The sequence below is a fragment of the Anomaloglossus baeobatrachus genome, chromosome 6 (genome assembly GCF_048569485.1).
Source record: "Anomaloglossus baeobatrachus isolate aAnoBae1 chromosome 6, aAnoBae1.hap1, whole genome shotgun sequence".
Lineage (NCBI taxonomy): Eukaryota > Metazoa > Chordata > Amphibia > Anura > Aromobatidae > Anomaloglossus > Anomaloglossus baeobatrachus.
Genome location: NC_134358.1, coordinates 115833909 through 115851017, shown reverse-complemented (window position 1 = coordinate 115851017; position 17109 = coordinate 115833909). Strand labels below are relative to the sequence as shown.

At 41.4% G+C, this 17109-nt stretch overlaps 1 protein-coding gene across 2 annotated transcripts in view; it reads left to right on the top strand.

The window, feature by feature from the left end:
* CPA6 (carboxypeptidase A6) overlaps window positions 1-17109 on the top strand; it is a 314881-nt gene that overhangs the window by 207437 nt on the left and 90335 nt on the right. For both annotated transcript variants that reach the window (XM_075316308.1, XM_075316307.1), the window contains exon 2: window positions 15406-15481. In XM_075316308.1, the coding sequence (XP_075172423.1) occupies window positions 15406-15481 (76 nt within the window). The remainder of the gene's footprint in view (window positions 1-15405; window positions 15482-17109) is intronic.

The window sequence follows — 17109 nt, the reverse complement described above, 5'->3', positions numbered from 1 at the left end:
TGGAGAAAAAGTGGAGATTAAGAGGAGAAAAAGTGGAGAAAAAGTGGAGCATAAGAGGAGAAAAAGTGGAGAAAAAGTGGAGAAAAAGTGGAGAAAAAGTGGAGCATAAGAGGAGAAAAAGTGGAGAAAAAAGTGGAGAAAAAGTGGAGAAAAAAGTGGAGAAAAAGTGGAGAAAAAGTGGAGAAAAAGTGGAGATTAAGAGGAGAAAAAGTGGAGAAAAAGTGGAGCATAAGAGGAGAAAAAGTGGAGAAAAAGTGGAGAAAAAGTGGAGAAAAAGTGGAGCATAAGAGGAGAAAAAGTGGAGAAAAAGTGGAGAAAAAGTGGAGAAAAAGTGGAGCATAAGAGGAGAAAAAGTGGAGAAAAAAGTGGAGAAAAAGTGTAGAAAAAAGTGGAGAAAAAGTGGAGAAAAAGTGGAGAAAAAGTGGAGATTAAGAGGAGAAAAAGTGGAGCATAAGAGGAGAAAAAGTGGAGAAAAAGTGGAGCATAAGAGGAGAAAAAGTGGAGATTAAGAGGAGAAAAAGTGGAGCATAAGAGGAGAAAAAGTGGAGAAAAAGTGGAGAAAAAGTGGAGAAAAAGCGGAGCATAAGAGGAGAAAAAGTGGAGAAAAAAGTGGAGAAAAAGTGGAGAAAAAAGTGGAGAAAAAGTGGAGAAAAAGTGGAGAAAAAGTGGAGAAAAAAGTGGAGAAAAAGTGGAGAAAAAAGTGGAGAAAAAGTGGAGAAAAAGTGGAGATTAAGAGGAGAAAAAGTGGAGAAAAAGTGGAGCATAAGAGGAGAAAAAGTGGAGAAAAAGTGGAGATTAAGAGGAGAAAAAGTGGAGAAAAAGTGGAGCATAAGAGGAGAAAAAGTGGAGAAAAAGTGGAGAAAAAGTGGAGAAAAAGTGGAGCATAAGAGGAGAAAAAGTGGAGAAAAAGTGGAGAAAAAGTGGAGAAAAAGTGGAGCATAAGAGGAGAAAAAGTGGAGAAAAAAGTGGAGAAAAAGTGGAGAAAAAAGTGGAGAAAAAGTGGAGAAAAAGTGGAGAAAAAGTGGAGAAAAAAGTGGAGAAAAAGTGGAGAAAAAAGTGGAGAAAAAGTGGAGAAAAAGTGGAGAAAAAGTTGAGATTAAGAGGAGAAAAAGTGGAGAAAAAGTGGAGCATAAGAGGAGAAAAAGTGGAGAAAAAGTGGAGAAAAAGTGGAGATTAAGAGGAGAAAAAGTGGAGAAAAAGTGGAGCATAAGAGGAGAAAAAGTGGAGAAAAAGTGGAGAAAAAGTGGAGAAAAAGTGGAGCATAAGAGGAGAAAAAGTGGAGAAAAAGTGGAGAAAAAGTGGAGAAAAAGTGGAGAAAAAGTGGAGCATAAGAGGAGAAAAAGTGGAGAAAAAAGTGGAGAAAAAGTGGAGAAAAAGTGGAGATTAAGAGGAGAAAAAGTGGAGAAAAAGTGGAGCATAAGAGGAGAAAAAGTGGAGAAAAAGTGGAGAAAAAGTGGAGAAAAAGTGGAGATTAAGAGGAGAAAAAGTGGAGAAAAAGTGGAGCATAAGAGGAGAAAAAGTGGAGAAAAAGTGGAGAAAAAGTGGAGAAAAAGTGGAGATTAAGAGGAGAAAAAGTGGAGAAAAAGTGGAGCATAAGAGGAGAAAAAGTGGAGAAAAAGTGGAGAAAAAGTGGAGCATAAGAGGAGAAAAAGTGGAGAAAAAGTGGAGAAAAAGTGGAGAAAAAGTGGAGCATAAGAGGAGAAAAAGTGGAGAAAAAAGTGGAGAAAAAGTGGAGAAGAAAGTGGAGAAAAAGTGGAGAAAAAGTGGAGAAAAAGTGGAGAAAAAGTGGAGAAAAAGTGGAGCATAAGAGGAGAAAAAGTGGAGAAAAAGTGGAGAAAAAGTGGAGAAAAAGTGGAGCATAAGAGGAGAAAAAGTGGAGAAAAAAGTGGAGAAAAAGTGTAGAAAAAAGTGGAGAAAAAGTGGAGAAAAAGTGGAGAAAAAGTGGAGATTAAGAGGAGAAAAAGTGGAGCATAAGAGGAGAAAAAGTGGAGAAAAAGTGGAGCATAAGAGGAGAAAAAGTGGAGATTAAGAGGAGAAAAAGTGGAGCATAAGAGGAGAAAAAGTGGAGAAAAAGTGGAGAAAAAGTGGAGAAAAAGCGGAGCATAAGAGGAGAAAAAGTGGAGAAAAAAGTGGAGAAAAAGTGGAGAAAAAAGTGGAGAAAAAGTGGAGAAAAAAGTGGAGAAAAAGTGGAGAAAAAAGTGGAGAAAAAGTGGAGAAAAAGTGGAGATTAAGAGGAGAAAAAGTGGAGAAAAAGTGGAGCATAAGAGGAGAAAAAGTGGAGAAAAAGTGGAGATTAAGAGGAGAAAAAGTGGAGAAAAAGTGGAGCATAAGAGGAGAAAAAGTGGAGAAAAAGTGGAGAAAAAGTGGAGAAAAAGTGGAGCATAAGAGGAGAAAAAGTGGAGAAAAAGTGGAGAAAAAGTGGAGAAAAAGTGGAGCATAAGAGGAGAAAAAGTGGAGAAAAAAGTGGAGAAAAAGTGGAGAAAAAAGTGGAGAAAAAGTGGAGAAAAAGTGGAGAAAAAGTGGAGAAAAAAGTGGAGAAAAAGTGGAGAAAAAAGTGGAGAAAAAGTGGAGAAAAAGTGGAGAAAAAGTTGAGATTAAGAGGAGAAAAAGTGGAGAAAAAGTGGAGCATAAGAGGAGAAAAAGTGGAGAAAAAGTGGAGAAAAAGTGGAGATTAAGAGGAGAAAAAGTGGAGAAAAAGTGGAGCATAAGAGGAGAAAAAGTGGAGAAAAAGTGGAGAAAAAGTGGAGAAAAAGTGGAGCATAAGAGGAGAAAAAGTGGAGAAAAAGTGGAGAAAAAGTGGAGAAAAAGTGGAGAAAAAGTGGAGCATAAGAGGAGAAAAAGTGGAGAAAAAAGTGGAGAAAAAGTGGAGAAAAAGTGGAGATTAAGAGGAGAAAAAGTGGAGAAAAAGTGGAGCATAAGAGGAGAAAAAGTGGAGAAAAAGTGGAGAAAAAGTGGAGAAAAAGTGGAGATTAAGAGGAGAAAAAGTGGAGAAAAAGTGGAGCATAAGAGGAGAAAAAGTGGAGAAAAAGTGGAGAAAAAGTGGAGAAAAAGTGGAGATTAAGAGGAGAAAAAGTGGAGAAAAAGTGGAGCATAAGAGGAGAAAAAGTGGAGAAAAAGTGGAGAAAAAGTGGAGCATAAGAGGAGAAAAAGTGGAGAAAAAGTGGAGAAAAAGTGGAGCATAAGAGGAGAAAAAGTGGAGAAAAAAGTGGAGAAAAAGTGGAGAAGAAAGTGGAGAAAAAGTGGAGAAAAAGTGGAGAAAAAAGTGGAGAAAAAAGTGGAGAAAAAGTGGAGAAAAAAGTGGAGAAAAAGTGGAGAAAAAGTGTAGAAAATGTGGAGAAAAAGTGGAGATTAAGAGGAGAAAAAGTGGAGAAAAAGTGGAGCATAAGAGGAGAAAAAGTGGAGAAAAAGTGGAGAAAAAGTGGAGAAAAAGTGGAGAAAAAGTGGAGCATAAGAGGAGAAAAAGTGGAGAAAAAAGTGGAGAAAAAGTGGAGAAAAAAGTGGAGAAAAAGTGGAGAAAAAGTGGAGATTAAGAGGAGAAAAAGTGGAGAAAAAAGTGGAGAAAAAGTGTAGAAAAAGTGGAGAAAAAGTGGAGAAAAAAGTGGAGAAAAAGTGTAGAAAAAAGTGGAGAAAAAGTGGGGAAAAAGTGGAGAAAAAGTGGAGATTAAGAGGAGAAAAAGTGGAGCATAAGAGGAGAAAAAGTGGAGAAAAAGTGGAGAAAAAGTGGAGAAAAAGTGGAGCATAAGAGGAGAAAAAGTGGAGAAAAGGTGGAGCATAAGAGGAGAAAAAGTGGAGAAAAAGTGGAGCATAAGAGGAGAAAAAGTGGAGAAAAAGTGGAGCATAAGAGGAGAAAAAGTGGAGAAAAAGTGGAGAAAAAGTGGAGCATAAGAGGAGAAAAAGTGGAGATTAAGAGGAGAAAAAGTGGAGAAAAAGTGGAGCATAAGAGGAGAAAAAGTGGAGAAAAAGTGGAGAAAAAGTGGAGAAAAAGTGGAGATTAAGAGGAGAAAAAGTGGAGAAAAAGTGGAGCATAAGAGGAGAAAAAGTGGAGCATAAGAGGAGAAAAAGTGGAGAAAAAGTGGAGAAAAAGTGGAGAAAAAGTGGAGCATAATAGGAGAAAAAGTGGAGAAAAAGTGGAGAAAAAGTGGAGAAAACGTGGAGAAAAAGTGGAGCATAAGAGGAGAAAAAGTGGAGAAAAAAGTGGAGAAAAAGTGTAGAAAAAAGTGGAGAAAAAGTGGAGAAAAAGTGGAGAAAAAGTGGAGAAAAAGTGGAGAAAAAGTGGAGCATAAGAGGAGAAAAAGTGGAGAAAAAGTGGAGAAAAAGTGGAGAAAAAGTGGAGCATAAGAGGAGAAAAAGTGGAGAAAAAAGTGGAGAAAAAGTGTAGAAAAAAGTGGAGAAAAAGTGGAGAAAAAGTGGAGCATAAGAGGAGAAAAAGTGGAGAAAAAGTGGAGAAAAAGTGGAGAAAAAGTGGAGCATAAGAGGAGAAAAAGTGGAGATTAAGAGGAGAAAAAGTGGAGCATAAGAGGAGAAAAAGTGGAGAAAAAAGTGGAGAAAAAGTGGAGAAAAAGTGGAGCATAAGAGGAGAAAAAGTGGAGAAAAAGTGGAGAAAAAGTGGAGAAAAAGTGGAGCATAAGAGGAGAAAAAGTGGAGAAAAAGTGGAGAAAAAGTGGAGAAAAAGTGGAGCATAAGAGGAGAAAAAGTGGAGATTAAGAGGAGAAAAAGTGGAGAAAAAGTGGAGCATAAGAGGAGAAAAAGTGGAGAAAAAGTGGAGAAAAAGTGGAGAAAAAGTGGAGATTAAGAGGAGAAAAAGTGGAGCATAAGAGGAGAAAAAGTGGAGAAAAAGTGGAGAAAAAGTGGAGCATAAGAGGAGAAAAAGTGGAGAAAAAGTGGAGAAAAAGTGGAGAAAAAGTTGAGAAAAAGTGGAGCATAAGAGGAGAAAAAGTGGAGAAAAAAGTGGAGAAAAAGTGGAGAAAAAAGTGGAGAAAAAAGTGGAGAAAAAGTGGAGAAAAAAGTGGAGAAAAAGTGGAGAAAATGTGGAGAAAAAGTGGAGATTAAGAGGAGAAAAAGTGGAGAAAAAGTGGAGCATAAGAGGAGAAAAAGTGGAGAAAAAGTGGAGAAAAAGTGGAGAAAAAGTGGAGAAAAAGTGGAGCATAAGAGGAGAAAAAGTGGAGAAAAAAGTGGAGAAAAAGTGGAGAAAAAAGTGGAGAAAAAGTGGAGAAAAAGTGGAGAAAAAGTGGAGATTAAGAGGAGAAAAAGTGGAGAAAAAGTGGAGCATAAGAGGAGAAAAAGTGGAGAAAAAGTGGAGAAAAAGTGGAGCATAAGAGGAGAAAAAGTGGAGAAAAAAGTGGAGAAAAAGTGTAGAAAAAGTGGAGAAAAAAGTGGAGAAAAAGTGTAGAAAAAAGTGGAGAAAAAGTGGAGAAAAAGTGGAGAAAAAGTGGAGATTAAGAGGAGAAAAAGTGGAGCATAAGAGGAGAAAAAGTGGAGAAAAAGTGGAGCATAAGAGGAGAAAAAGTGGAGATTAAGAGGAGAAAAAGTGGAGAAAAAGTGGAGCATAAGAGGAGAAAAAGTGGAGAAAAAGTGGAGAAAAGGTAGAGAAAAAGTGGAGAAAAAGTGGAGAAAAAGTGGAGCATAAGAGGAGAAAAAGTGGAGATTAAGAGGAGAAAAAGTGGAGAAAAAGTGGAGCATAAGAGGAGAAAAAGTGGAGAAAAAAGTGGAGAAAAAGTGGAGAAAAAGTGGAGCATAAGAGGAGAAAAAGTGGAGAAAAAGTGGAGAAAAAGTGGAGAAAAAGTGGAGCATAAGAGGAGAAAAAGTGGAGAAAAAGTGGAGAAAAAGTGGAGAAAAAGTGGAGCATAAGAGGAGAAAAAGTGGAGATTAAGAGGAGAAAAAGTGGAGAAAAAGTGGAGCATAAGAGGAGAAAAAGTGGAGAAAAAGTGGAGAAAAAGTGGAGATTAAGAGGAGAAAAAGTGGAGAAAAAGTGGAGCATAAGAGGAGAAAAAGTGGAGCATAAGAGGAGAAAAAGTGGAGAAAAAGTGGAGAAAAAGTGGAGAAAAAGTGGAGCATAATAGGAGAAAAAGTGGAGAAAAAGTGGAGAAAAAGTGGAGAAAAAGTGGAGAAAAAGTGGAGCATAAGAGGAGAAAAAGTGGAGAAAAAAGTGGAGAAAAAGTGTAGAAAAAAGTGGAGAAAAAGTGGAGAAAAAGTGGAGAAAAAGTGGAGAAAAAGTGGAGAAAAAGTGGAGCATAAGAGGAGAAAAAGTGGAGAAAAAGTGGAGAAAAAGTGGAGAAAAAGTGGAGCATAAGAGGAGAAAAAGTGGAGAAAAAAGTGGAGAAAAAGTGTAGAAAAAAGTGGAGAAAAAGTGGAGAAAAAGTGGAGAAAAAGTGGAGAAAAAGTGGAGCATAAGAGGAGAAAAAGTGGAGAAAAAGTGGAGAAAAAGTGGAGCATAAGAGGAGAAAAAGTGGAGATTAAGAGGAGAAAAAGTGGAGTAAAAGAGGAGCATAAGAGGAGAAAAAGTGGAGAAAAAAGTGGAGAAAAAGTGGAGAAAAAGTGGAGCATAAGAGGAGAAAAAGTGGAGAAAAAGTGGAGAAAAAGTGGAGCATAAGAGGAGAAAAAGTGGAGAAAAAGTGGAGAAAAAGTGGAGAAAAAGTGGAGCATAAGAGGAGAAAAAGTGGAGAAAAAGTGGAGAAAAAGTGGAGAAAAAGTTGAGAAAAAGTGGAGCATAAGAGGAGAAAAAGTGGAGAAAAAAATGGAGAAAAAGTGGAGCACCCTTTGGTACCTTTCATGTGGCACTAAGGGGTGCTTAGCTTTGTATTTAGCCAAAAAAATGAAAAAAAAATGACGTAGGGTTCCCCCTAGTTTTGTAGCCAGCTAGGGTAAAGCAGACGGCTGCAGCCTGCAGACCACAGCTGGCAACCTCACCTTGGCTGGTAATCCAAAACTGAGGGCACCCCACGCTGTTATTTTAAATTAAATAAATAATTAAAAAAAAAACACGTAGGGGTCCCCCAAAATTGGATCACCAGCCAAGGTAAAGCAGACAGCTGGGGCCTGATATTCTCAGACTAGGGAGGTCCATGGTTATTGGAATCTCCCCAGCCTAAAAATAGCAGGCCGCAGCCGCCCCAGAAGTGGCGCATCCATTAGATGCGCCAATCCTGGTGCTTCGCCCCAGCTCATCCCGCGCCCTGGTGCGGTGGCAAACGGGGTAATATATGGGGTTAATACCAGATGTGTAATGTCACCTGGCATCAAGCCCTGGGGTTGGTGAGGTCAGGCGTCTATCAGATACCCGACATCACCAACTCAGTCAGTAATAAAAAAAAAATAGACGACAAACACATTTTTATTTGAAAAAACACTCCCCAAAACATTCCCTCTTTAACCAATTTATTAGATTGAAAAACAAATCCAGGTCTGGTGTAATCCAAGGGGTTGCCATGACGATCCACACTGTCCCAGTCAATGAAGAGCAGGATGTTCCCCATTGGCTGGGAGAGCAATGCAGTGACCTGAGCTAACATCAATGGGTCAGCCCAGGTCACTGCAGGGGATGACAAGTGCTGCTGTCAGCGAGGTACATTACCTGCGCTGATCTCCAGCACTGCCGACAGCCCCTGTCACTGAGTTCAATGACCGGCGCCTTCCCCTCAAGTATCGCGAGAGGTCCGTGACGTCACCGCTAGTCAGTCTCGGGTCGGAAGCGAGAGGTGATGTGACAAGCGGCGGCCATGGAGGAAAGTGACAGCGCTGAGGTCGGGATGGCGGGACTTCATCACCGCAGGTAAGCCGAGCGGGGGGGGGGGGGGGTTTGTGTGTGTGTGTGTGTGTATGTATGTGTATGTACATGCCGCGGGCAGGAGGGGGCGGAGCGAGCTGAGCGGGGAAGTGTGGGCTTCCTGCACGTAACTAAGATAAACATCGGGTTACTAACCAAAGCGCTTTGCTTGGATACCCGATGTTTATCTTGGTTACCAGCTTGTGGCAGGCTGCCAGCGATGGCTCCTGCACACTGTAGCTGTAAAAAGCCCTGCTTTTTGCTGCTAGAACCGTTCTCGAACGTATCTAGAACTATCGAGCTTTTAGCAAAAAGCTCGAGTTCTAGTTCGATCTCGAACAGCCCCAAAAATCACTCGAGCTTAGAACTGGAGAACCTCGAACCCCGAACCGCGCTCAACTCTACTCTTAAGTACCTAATTTTAACATGGCAGTCAGTATGTATCACAGAAGTGATGTAAACCTGAATGTCCGTTCTGGTAATTATAGTGCCACGTGTCTTGTTAGTGCATCAGGGCTAAACTTTACAGATAGCAGAAGTTGTATCCGAACCTGTGTGGGTACACCACAAGTGAAACAAACTGCGATACCGTGTAATGTTCTGTGAAGCCGAAGGAAGGCATGTGTTATGTTCCTGAAGGCTTATACACTGGAGATCAAAATTAGAGAACAACACACAATTTCCTAAATGTTAAGGTCATTATGTAGTTCTATGTGATTATATCCTAACATGAGTAAACCTAACTTTACAGTGTACACTGATTTTGAAAAAATGATGTGCCGTTTCAAAGTAACTGAAACCCTTTGGCAGCAGGTTGTCCAGATGAAGGCCAAAGGGGTGACCCCATCAGCCATAGCAAGACAAGATGGTCGTTCCAAGTCTGTGATTTTGAGAATCTTGCATCTCTACAACATCCCAAACTCTTTCAAGTCCCCCATGAAGGACTTGAAAGAGAATTTCGATGGGTAATCATTTCAGCACTGTAGCTGGAATTGCGCGCCAGTTCAGCACTGAACAGGGTAAGGAAGGTCTCACCATACAGTGTTACGACGTTAAAGAGCATTTAAACTAAAAGTCCAAACCTCTCATTAGCAGAAAGAATCTAAATGCTAGACTCACCTTTGGTGAGGAGCATGTTATGTGGATAGAGAAGTGGTCCACACTTCATTTTAGTGATGAAAGCAAGTTTAATTTAAGTTTAATTTATTTGGGTTCGATGGGAAACATTATGCTTGCCGACAAACTGGGTAAAGACTGAAACCAAAGTGTGTTAAGATGTCAGTGAAAGGTAGTGGAGGAAGTGTCATGGTTTGGGGAATGTATTCTGCAGCAGAAGTTGGACCTCTCATACACCTAGTGTGCATCAGAACCTTCTTCAACAACACATGGTTCCTTACTTGTGTTCATCACCAAATGAGCCAGCAATTTTCATGTAGAACAATGCCCCTGTCACATAGCAAAACGTGTAAAGCAGTTCCTTGAAACAGAAAACATTGAAACAATGAAATGGCCAGTCCAGAGTCCTCATCTTAACCCAATGGAAAACCTCTGCAAAATGCTTGGTGACAAAGATATGGCCAAAAAAACACAACAGTCAAAGAATTGTGAGAGAAACTGGAAGAAGAGTGGACCAAAATCACACCAGAGCAGTGTGAGAGACTAATGATGTCCTGTGGCCGCAGATGTGCCGAAGTCATTCAAAGCAAAGGCAAGTACACGTCCTACTGATTCGTGACTGTTATTACCTTCAGAAAAAGTATTTATAATCTTTCTCTGTGCTACTGTGGCACCCCTGAGGCTTCAGTTGCCACAGAGTACTGCATCTCACCAGAGGTGCGGTAGTCATCCCGGGTAAGGCGGAGGTCGGTGCCGGTTCACAACATTCACAACCACACATAAGCCAGTTGCCCACTCACCAGGACGGGGTTAGGGTAGGGTCATTTAGGATGGTCACCATATCATCTGGGGCCTCCCACCCACTAACTCTGGGGCTTGGGTGGGCGGAGTGACTGATCTGGGGAGTAGGAGCCACACACACACACTAGAGAGATTCAACCACCGGGAATCCCTCCAGACTGGCGCACATCTCAGGATGCAGAGCCCTAGGCTGGTGGGCATTTCATGGCCTGCCAGTAAAATCCACCGGGCAGAGGATTTCAAGTCTTCTGGCCCACAACAGCGCCCGGGGAAAAACAGCATATAGAGCTAGGAGCTGTGACCATAGGGCAGCCAATCAATGGACTTGCGCTGTCTGCTAGACAGGACGGGGAACATAACCACTCCAAGAACTCAGGTCCCTGTGTAGCTTCAAGTCGCAGGGACTCACACAACACAGCGCAGGGAGGAAGGACTCACGAAGTATCCCTCCGGTACCAGTCCCCAAACTATCCGGGATCATCTGGAGCCCATCACAGCGGAGTCTGGCAGACCAACGGCAGGAGCAACTCAATGAGTAAACACCTTCAACTGCAACCGCTGTGTCATCTGATCCTTCCAGCACTCCGCGCTTCCCACACTGGGGTGGACAACTACTCTCAACATCCTCTCTGGGGCCTAGCTCTGCCTGTGGAGAGCTGCAATATCTGAGCTGCGTTACCATCCGCCCCATCAGAGAGAGACCTTGCGCAGCGGCAGCTCCCATTATAGCCACATACCACAGGTGGCGTCACGGAAGACAACTATTCCCTTCATCACTATCAACTCCCCTCATCCTTTTGGTTGACACCGCGGGATCACGGAGCTAGGCCACTGTGACAACCCAAACCCCCAAAACCGGCCCGGTGACGAGTAGTTCCCAGGAAACCGCGGGTGTGTCACTACAGTGATTGTTGTTCTCTAATTGTGATCATCCCGTTTTGGGCAAAATAAAGGTTTTATGTTGATAAACTTTGGATCTTTTGTAAAAAAAAAAACCCTGTTCTTCTGGCATAGTGTACCCCTTACAAAAAAAAAACCTTCAAACGGTGATTAATGTAGATTACATTTTTTCTGAAAAAAGCAAGTGATCATACATTGTTCTCTAATTTTGATCTCCAGTGTATGTGTTGTGAATAAAAAGGTTTGGACTCTTCAATGAAAAGTGTTCCTGTTGCTGCCTTAAGAAGCAAGCAGTGTGAGTAACCCCATCACACTATATACCAAGTTTCAGGGACTCTCCGAAGCAAAACTGAAGAAAGGCATTTTTGTGTGTACGGATATCCGGAAACTCACGAAGGATGATGGTGGTGACCGTACATAAACTTAGTGACATCACCGCTCACAGCTAAGTCAGTGTCTGCCTGCACCCGCAGTGAGTGGTCATGTTCTGTGCCTGCACAGTGCGACTGCAGGATGTAGCAAAGCTGGGATCGTCATGGGACTTGTAGATTATGTCGGACCTGGGTGTTTTGGGGTTAAAAAATGGGGTGAAAGAGGGTGTTTTTTTTATTTTATTTCATTTTTTCAGTGTTTGTATTTCTTTTCACTTACAGATTAGTAATGGGGGGTCTCATATATGCCTTCCATTACTAATCTAGGGCTTAGTGGCAGCTGTGAGCTGTCATTAATCCCTTATATTATCACTTCACCAGTACAATCGGGATGAGCCTGGTAAAGTGCCGGCATTGTTGCATCTAATGGATGTGGCTGCAGGCTGCTATTTTTAGGGTGGGGAGCCCATAACTATGGGCCAACCCAGCCTGAGAATGCCAGCCCCCAGCTGTTGGCTTTATCATGGCTAGGTATCAAAATTGGGGGAACCGCACACCATTTTTAAAAATTATGTATTTAAATAATAAAAAAAAGCCGCATGGAATCCCTCTTTTATTGATACACAACAAAGATAAGCACATGGTTGGGGGCTTCAGCCTGTAGCCACATGCTTTATCTGTGCTGAGTATCACAATATGGGGGACCCTATGACAATTTTTTTATTTACCTATTTATTTTTACAATACTATAAAGACTAAGACAGCATGTATAATTCCAAACAATCAGACACGCTGTCATACAGGGTGAGGACACGGTCTGACTGCAACCAATCAGATATACTGGGATTGCCAGTGGGTAGGGAAAGAAGTGGATATGTATGAGGGTAATGAGCGGTCCCAGAAGTAATGTTACAGCCACGAGGGAGACTCTGTAAGTATAATGCTCCTCCTTTATTCTCTATTTTCTGTCTTCTTTTATATCCGGATAGTTACATGGAGTTCCCTAAGAACTCCTTGTTTGGGGTCGGTGCACATATACTAGGTATCAGTACAGATCCTGAATTTTACAGGCCGGGTTCGCCCATCACTACTTGGGATTTTTTTAATGAAGCAATGAAGACATTTCTAGGTAACAACAAAAAAAGTGATAGCTCTGCTTCACATAACTTGTCTTCTTTACTGCTCTATGTCCTGTTGTGTATAAATATGTGACTCCAGATTTTGTGTTATACTGAGCCGGTTTAACAGACCTGCGTAGTCTCGAAAGCTTGCTATTATTACCATCTTTTCAGTTAGCCATTAAAAGGTATCAACCACTGAGGACTCTCAGTTCTTTTAAACAAACTTTTTTTAGGTAACAACAAAGACTCAAAATTTAAGTCCATCGCAGAGAACATACTGAAATGAATCAAAGCCTTAGGTTGTCTAATGAATTTGAAGTTACATTTTTAACTTTCCTATTTGGACAATTTCCTGAAAACCTTGGTGCTGTTAGCAAAGACCAAAGAGAAAGATTTCATCGGGATATCAAGGAGACAGAATGATGAAACTAAGGTAGATGGAACGTGAACAGGATGAGGGACGACTGCTGGATGCTTCACAGAGTAGATCGCCAGCCTTCTAGAGCCTTCTAGAGAAAAGGTGTCAAGAGAACCTTTGAAGAGAAAATTAATTTCCAATAAAGTTGCAGAATGAATGTTCAATACATTTTTATATATAATATTGTGCACATTTTTGCTATAAAAAAGATCTTTCTTGTTCATCTCACTTGTACGTAATTTCACTCGCGTTTTGTGCAAAATCCATATGCGATGGTTAAAAATGAGTAGTTTTTTTGTTTTGTTGTTTTTTGGGGTTTTTTTTTAAATCAGGGCACAACAAAACATACAAATCAGTCATTGGATTTGCAAAAATTTTCATAAACCCATTTTTTGCATATCAGATAAAAAATATTGGGAAACTTTTATACTACTATATTTATCATAGATATAGAGGGGCATATTTTTTGTACTTAAATGAAAAGCTTTAAAATTTAGTAAATAAATTTACAAACCTTGTATTTATTAACAGCGATATAAAAAATCCAAATAAATATCTTTTTATTTTTCTCCTCTGTTGTGCAGTTTCCCAACCTGACTTCTGTATTATATTTAACCTTGAATATAAAGGTAAAATGACCTTGACAACTCTTTGCAGTTAGGTTTTTATAGAATATGGAAAATGTATTCCTAAAGCAGATGAGCGGCACTGAAAGCCACATAAAAAGATTTCATGATCTAGTTTCTGTAATGCTCAGGGAAGGAATCAACCAGACAACATCATTTTGCCTGCTTACTTGGTTAGGGTTTAGGTACACGATTAGCCCCAGGACTAAAGTATTTTGAAATAGATAACAATTAGTAGAATGGAAATAAACCACAAGCATAATATGAGATAAAAGGGCTATGAGCAAATCCAAACGTGACTCCTTAAGGCCCAGTCACACTAAACAACTTACCAGCGATCCCAACAACGATACAACCTGATAGGGATCGCTGGTAAGTTGCTAGGAGGTCGCTGGTGAGATGTCACGCTAAGCGACGCTCCAGCGATCCCACCAGCAACCTGACCTGGCAGGGATCGCTGGAGCGTCGCTACACGTGGAAGCATGCTGCGCTTGGTAACTAAGGTAAATATCGGGTAACCAACCCGATATTTACCTTGGTTACCAGCGCACACCGCTTAGCGCTGGCTCCCTGCACACCTAGCCACAGTACACATCGGGTTAATAACCCGATGTGTACTCTGCTATGTGTGTAGGCAGCAGGGAGCCGGCTTCTGCGGACGCTGGTAACCACGGTAAACATCGGGTAACCAAGAAGCCCTTCCCTTGGTTACCCGATATTTACCTTCGTTACCAGCGTCCGCCGCTCTCACACTGCCAGTGCCGGCTCCCTGTTCCCTGCACTCCTAGCCACAGCACACATCAGGTTAATTACTCGATGTATACTCCAGCTACGTGTGCAGAGAGCAGGGAGCCAGCACTGGCAGTGTGAGAGCGGCGAACGCTGGTAACAAAGGTAAATATCGGGTAACTAAGGGAAGGGCTTCTTGGTTACCCGATGTTTACTGTGGTTACCAGCGTCCGCAGAAGCCGGCTCCCTGCTGCCTGCACATTCAGTTGTTGCTCTCTCGCTGTCACACACAGCGATGTGTGCTTCACAGCGGGAGAGCAACAACTAAAAACTGGTCCAGGACATTCAGCAACAACCAACGACCTCACAGCAGGGGCCAGGTTGTTGCTGGCTGTCACACACAGCGACATCCCTAGCAAGTTGTGCCTCAGCAGCGATGTTGCTAGCGATGTTGCTTAGTGTGACGGTACCTTTTTTGTACAGTACAGTGTGTGGGAGATGGAGTAGAAAGAAAGGCAGGCAGACCAGACGTCACCAATGGAAGTCAACTAGATACAAATTTACCAGGGAACATACCTAAAAAACCGGATAGCTCAGAAGTGGTAACAGAGATATTATAATCCTAGTGGTTTGTAAATATGTTTATGTTGGATGTGTTTTTTTTATAAAATCGAACAATATATTTCCATTAATGCAACTCATCTCCCTTCTCATTGGAGATGCCTTATTTTGGTAACTCACCTCTTTTGTGAGTCATGAGATGTCTATCAAACAGTCCATGTCATCTTCATTACAGGTGTCTCGTAGCCCCTTCTATTGCAGGATGTCAAAGGCTTTTTTCACCTCTCAGTGTAAAATACTCACTTTTTCACGGTCCATGTTGAAGGTGCATATGGCCCTCCATGTGCCATGATTTTGGCACACGTGTGTTCTCTGTGTACTATCCGTGATAGCACACAGAGATCAGGAACTTTTTACTCACCTATCCCCGGTGCTGCTGTCCGTGAAGCTGATATCTCCGGTGCTGCATCACACTTGCTTCTGGGTCCATGGTGCTGTGAATATGTAATGAGCTTAATGAGCGAGTCTGGAGGCAAGTGACAGCAGCTTCGAAGACAGCATCGCTGGTGACAGGTGAGTATAGAAAATCATTTTATTTCAAAGACATGTGTTTTCTCCGGTAAGTGTCACACAGATCATACCACTGTGTGGTCCGTGTGACATAAGTGCTGCCGGAGAAAAACGGACTTGTCTCCATGAGGAACACATGGACACGCATGTGCGCAATACGGACACACGATCCGTGAGAAATCACTCATGTGTGCGCAAACTCATTGATTTTAATTGGTCTGCGTATGTCTGTGATTCCGGTAGGTATAAAAACGGCGTCAAACGTACCGGAACCACTGATGTGTGAAGGGGGCCTAAGAGACGCACCATGTGCCATTAGCTTTGAGTGCCTTGTTGATTTTTTTTTTTTTGCTTTTGTGAACATATGACTAGTACTAGTAAATTCTTACCCTTCAGTTTTTCATTGTTGTTTTCGTTTTCTTTACCGCAGAGACCAAGTCGTACGAATCATTCCTCGTAGCGATAAAGAAGTGAATGAAGTGAAGAATTTGTGCAGCCAGCTGCAGGTAAGACTTTCACCTCGTCACCAACATTGTCCGACCTCCAGTGCCAGAAATTAGCTTAGAATAAGCAGACTGGTAGATTGTCGTACTCATCTGTAAAGCTTCATCCTCCTAAAAAAATAGCTCTGTAGCTCTGGGATTTACACATGTTGGTATCACTTTTAGTCACCTCTATGGTGTTGAGAAATCCCAGCATGACAATGGACTCCTGTATTATATTTTACTAAAAAGTATTATTATTCACTTAAATGAATGCTTTTCTGTTTGTAAAGCATAGGTCATCAACATTAATGACTTGAACAGTTTGTCTTCTGCAGCCTCTGTGTATCACAGTACATAGAAGATTGCATAGTCAATGATGAAATCTGTCAAAAGGCTTCACTAGGGTCTGTAACATTACGTCTTTATGTCTCCTATCATATCCCTTTTTTGTTAGCAGGGTACCCTCATCATAAGCTAAAAAACAGGATATCCTACTACCGTATATCATTTGTAGAAATACGGATAGAACTTTGTTACTGTTTTGTTGTAGTAGCATTTTTACATGATCCACATCCGGACATATACTTTTCCTTAATCATGGTACATGCTTCATGTTTATGATATGTAGGATATCATATGTGAAGGAAATCGGCACCGAGTACTCAATGCCCAGATGCAGTGTCACAGGAGAAAGCCAGCATTATAACAGTCACTCAGCAGTCTGTGGGATTCATGCTGCGGGATCCAACTCTTTGTAACTGTTCTCCAACCTGACAAGTAATATTTTGGGGATACCACACTCATAATTTATATTTCTCTGAGATTGTTACTTCATGAGCATTAGTGAGGTAGCATAATAATAATATCAACCTAAAGCCTCATTTCGACATCTATTGTCTTGTGTTCTATCTGTGTTTTTCACAAATTGAACATATACCCATTATACGGCAGTCTAGGGTCATGTTCACATGTTTGTTATCTTTTCAAACTGATTTTCTGCAGAAAAAATATGTGTGAGACATATGTGTTTTTATAATAAGTGTCCATGCAAGTATTGGGTTGGAAACCCTTATTTGGCATCCAAGAAAATAGATACCACACTGATGATAAAAATGGACACAAAGACAAAAAAATGGCTGAAAGATCAGTTCAAACAATCTGATGAAACACAGTCTTTTCACGGACCAAAAAAATGAGACATGAATGGAGCTCCTTAGGATGTTTGATAATGTGCAGTAGAGTAGGTACCGGAGGGGGGTTGGTGGTCATAAGGGGCTGTTACCCCGGGCCCCTATCCTGGAGGGGCCCACCCAGAGCTACCGTTACTCAGGGTCAAATTATCCACTTATCACAATGTGACTTGATGGATAACAAGGAATAAGAGCCCCTTATCTTGTCCCTCAAACTAGGGAGCCCTATGCTATCCCTAACCTCAGAAATACTCCTGATAGTGGTGATGCCTGAGTTTGATTCCTGGCCCTGCTCCTGATCAGACCTAAACCGTCTTTCCTCCCCCCTTCCCCCAACTAGGAAAGGACGTGCAGGAGTGTGATGTTAAACACAGATGAAGGCAGACAAGGGAAAACCAAAACTCTGACACACTGCACACATGTAGAGGATAGAACAATAAGAGATTCAGGAGGAAAACA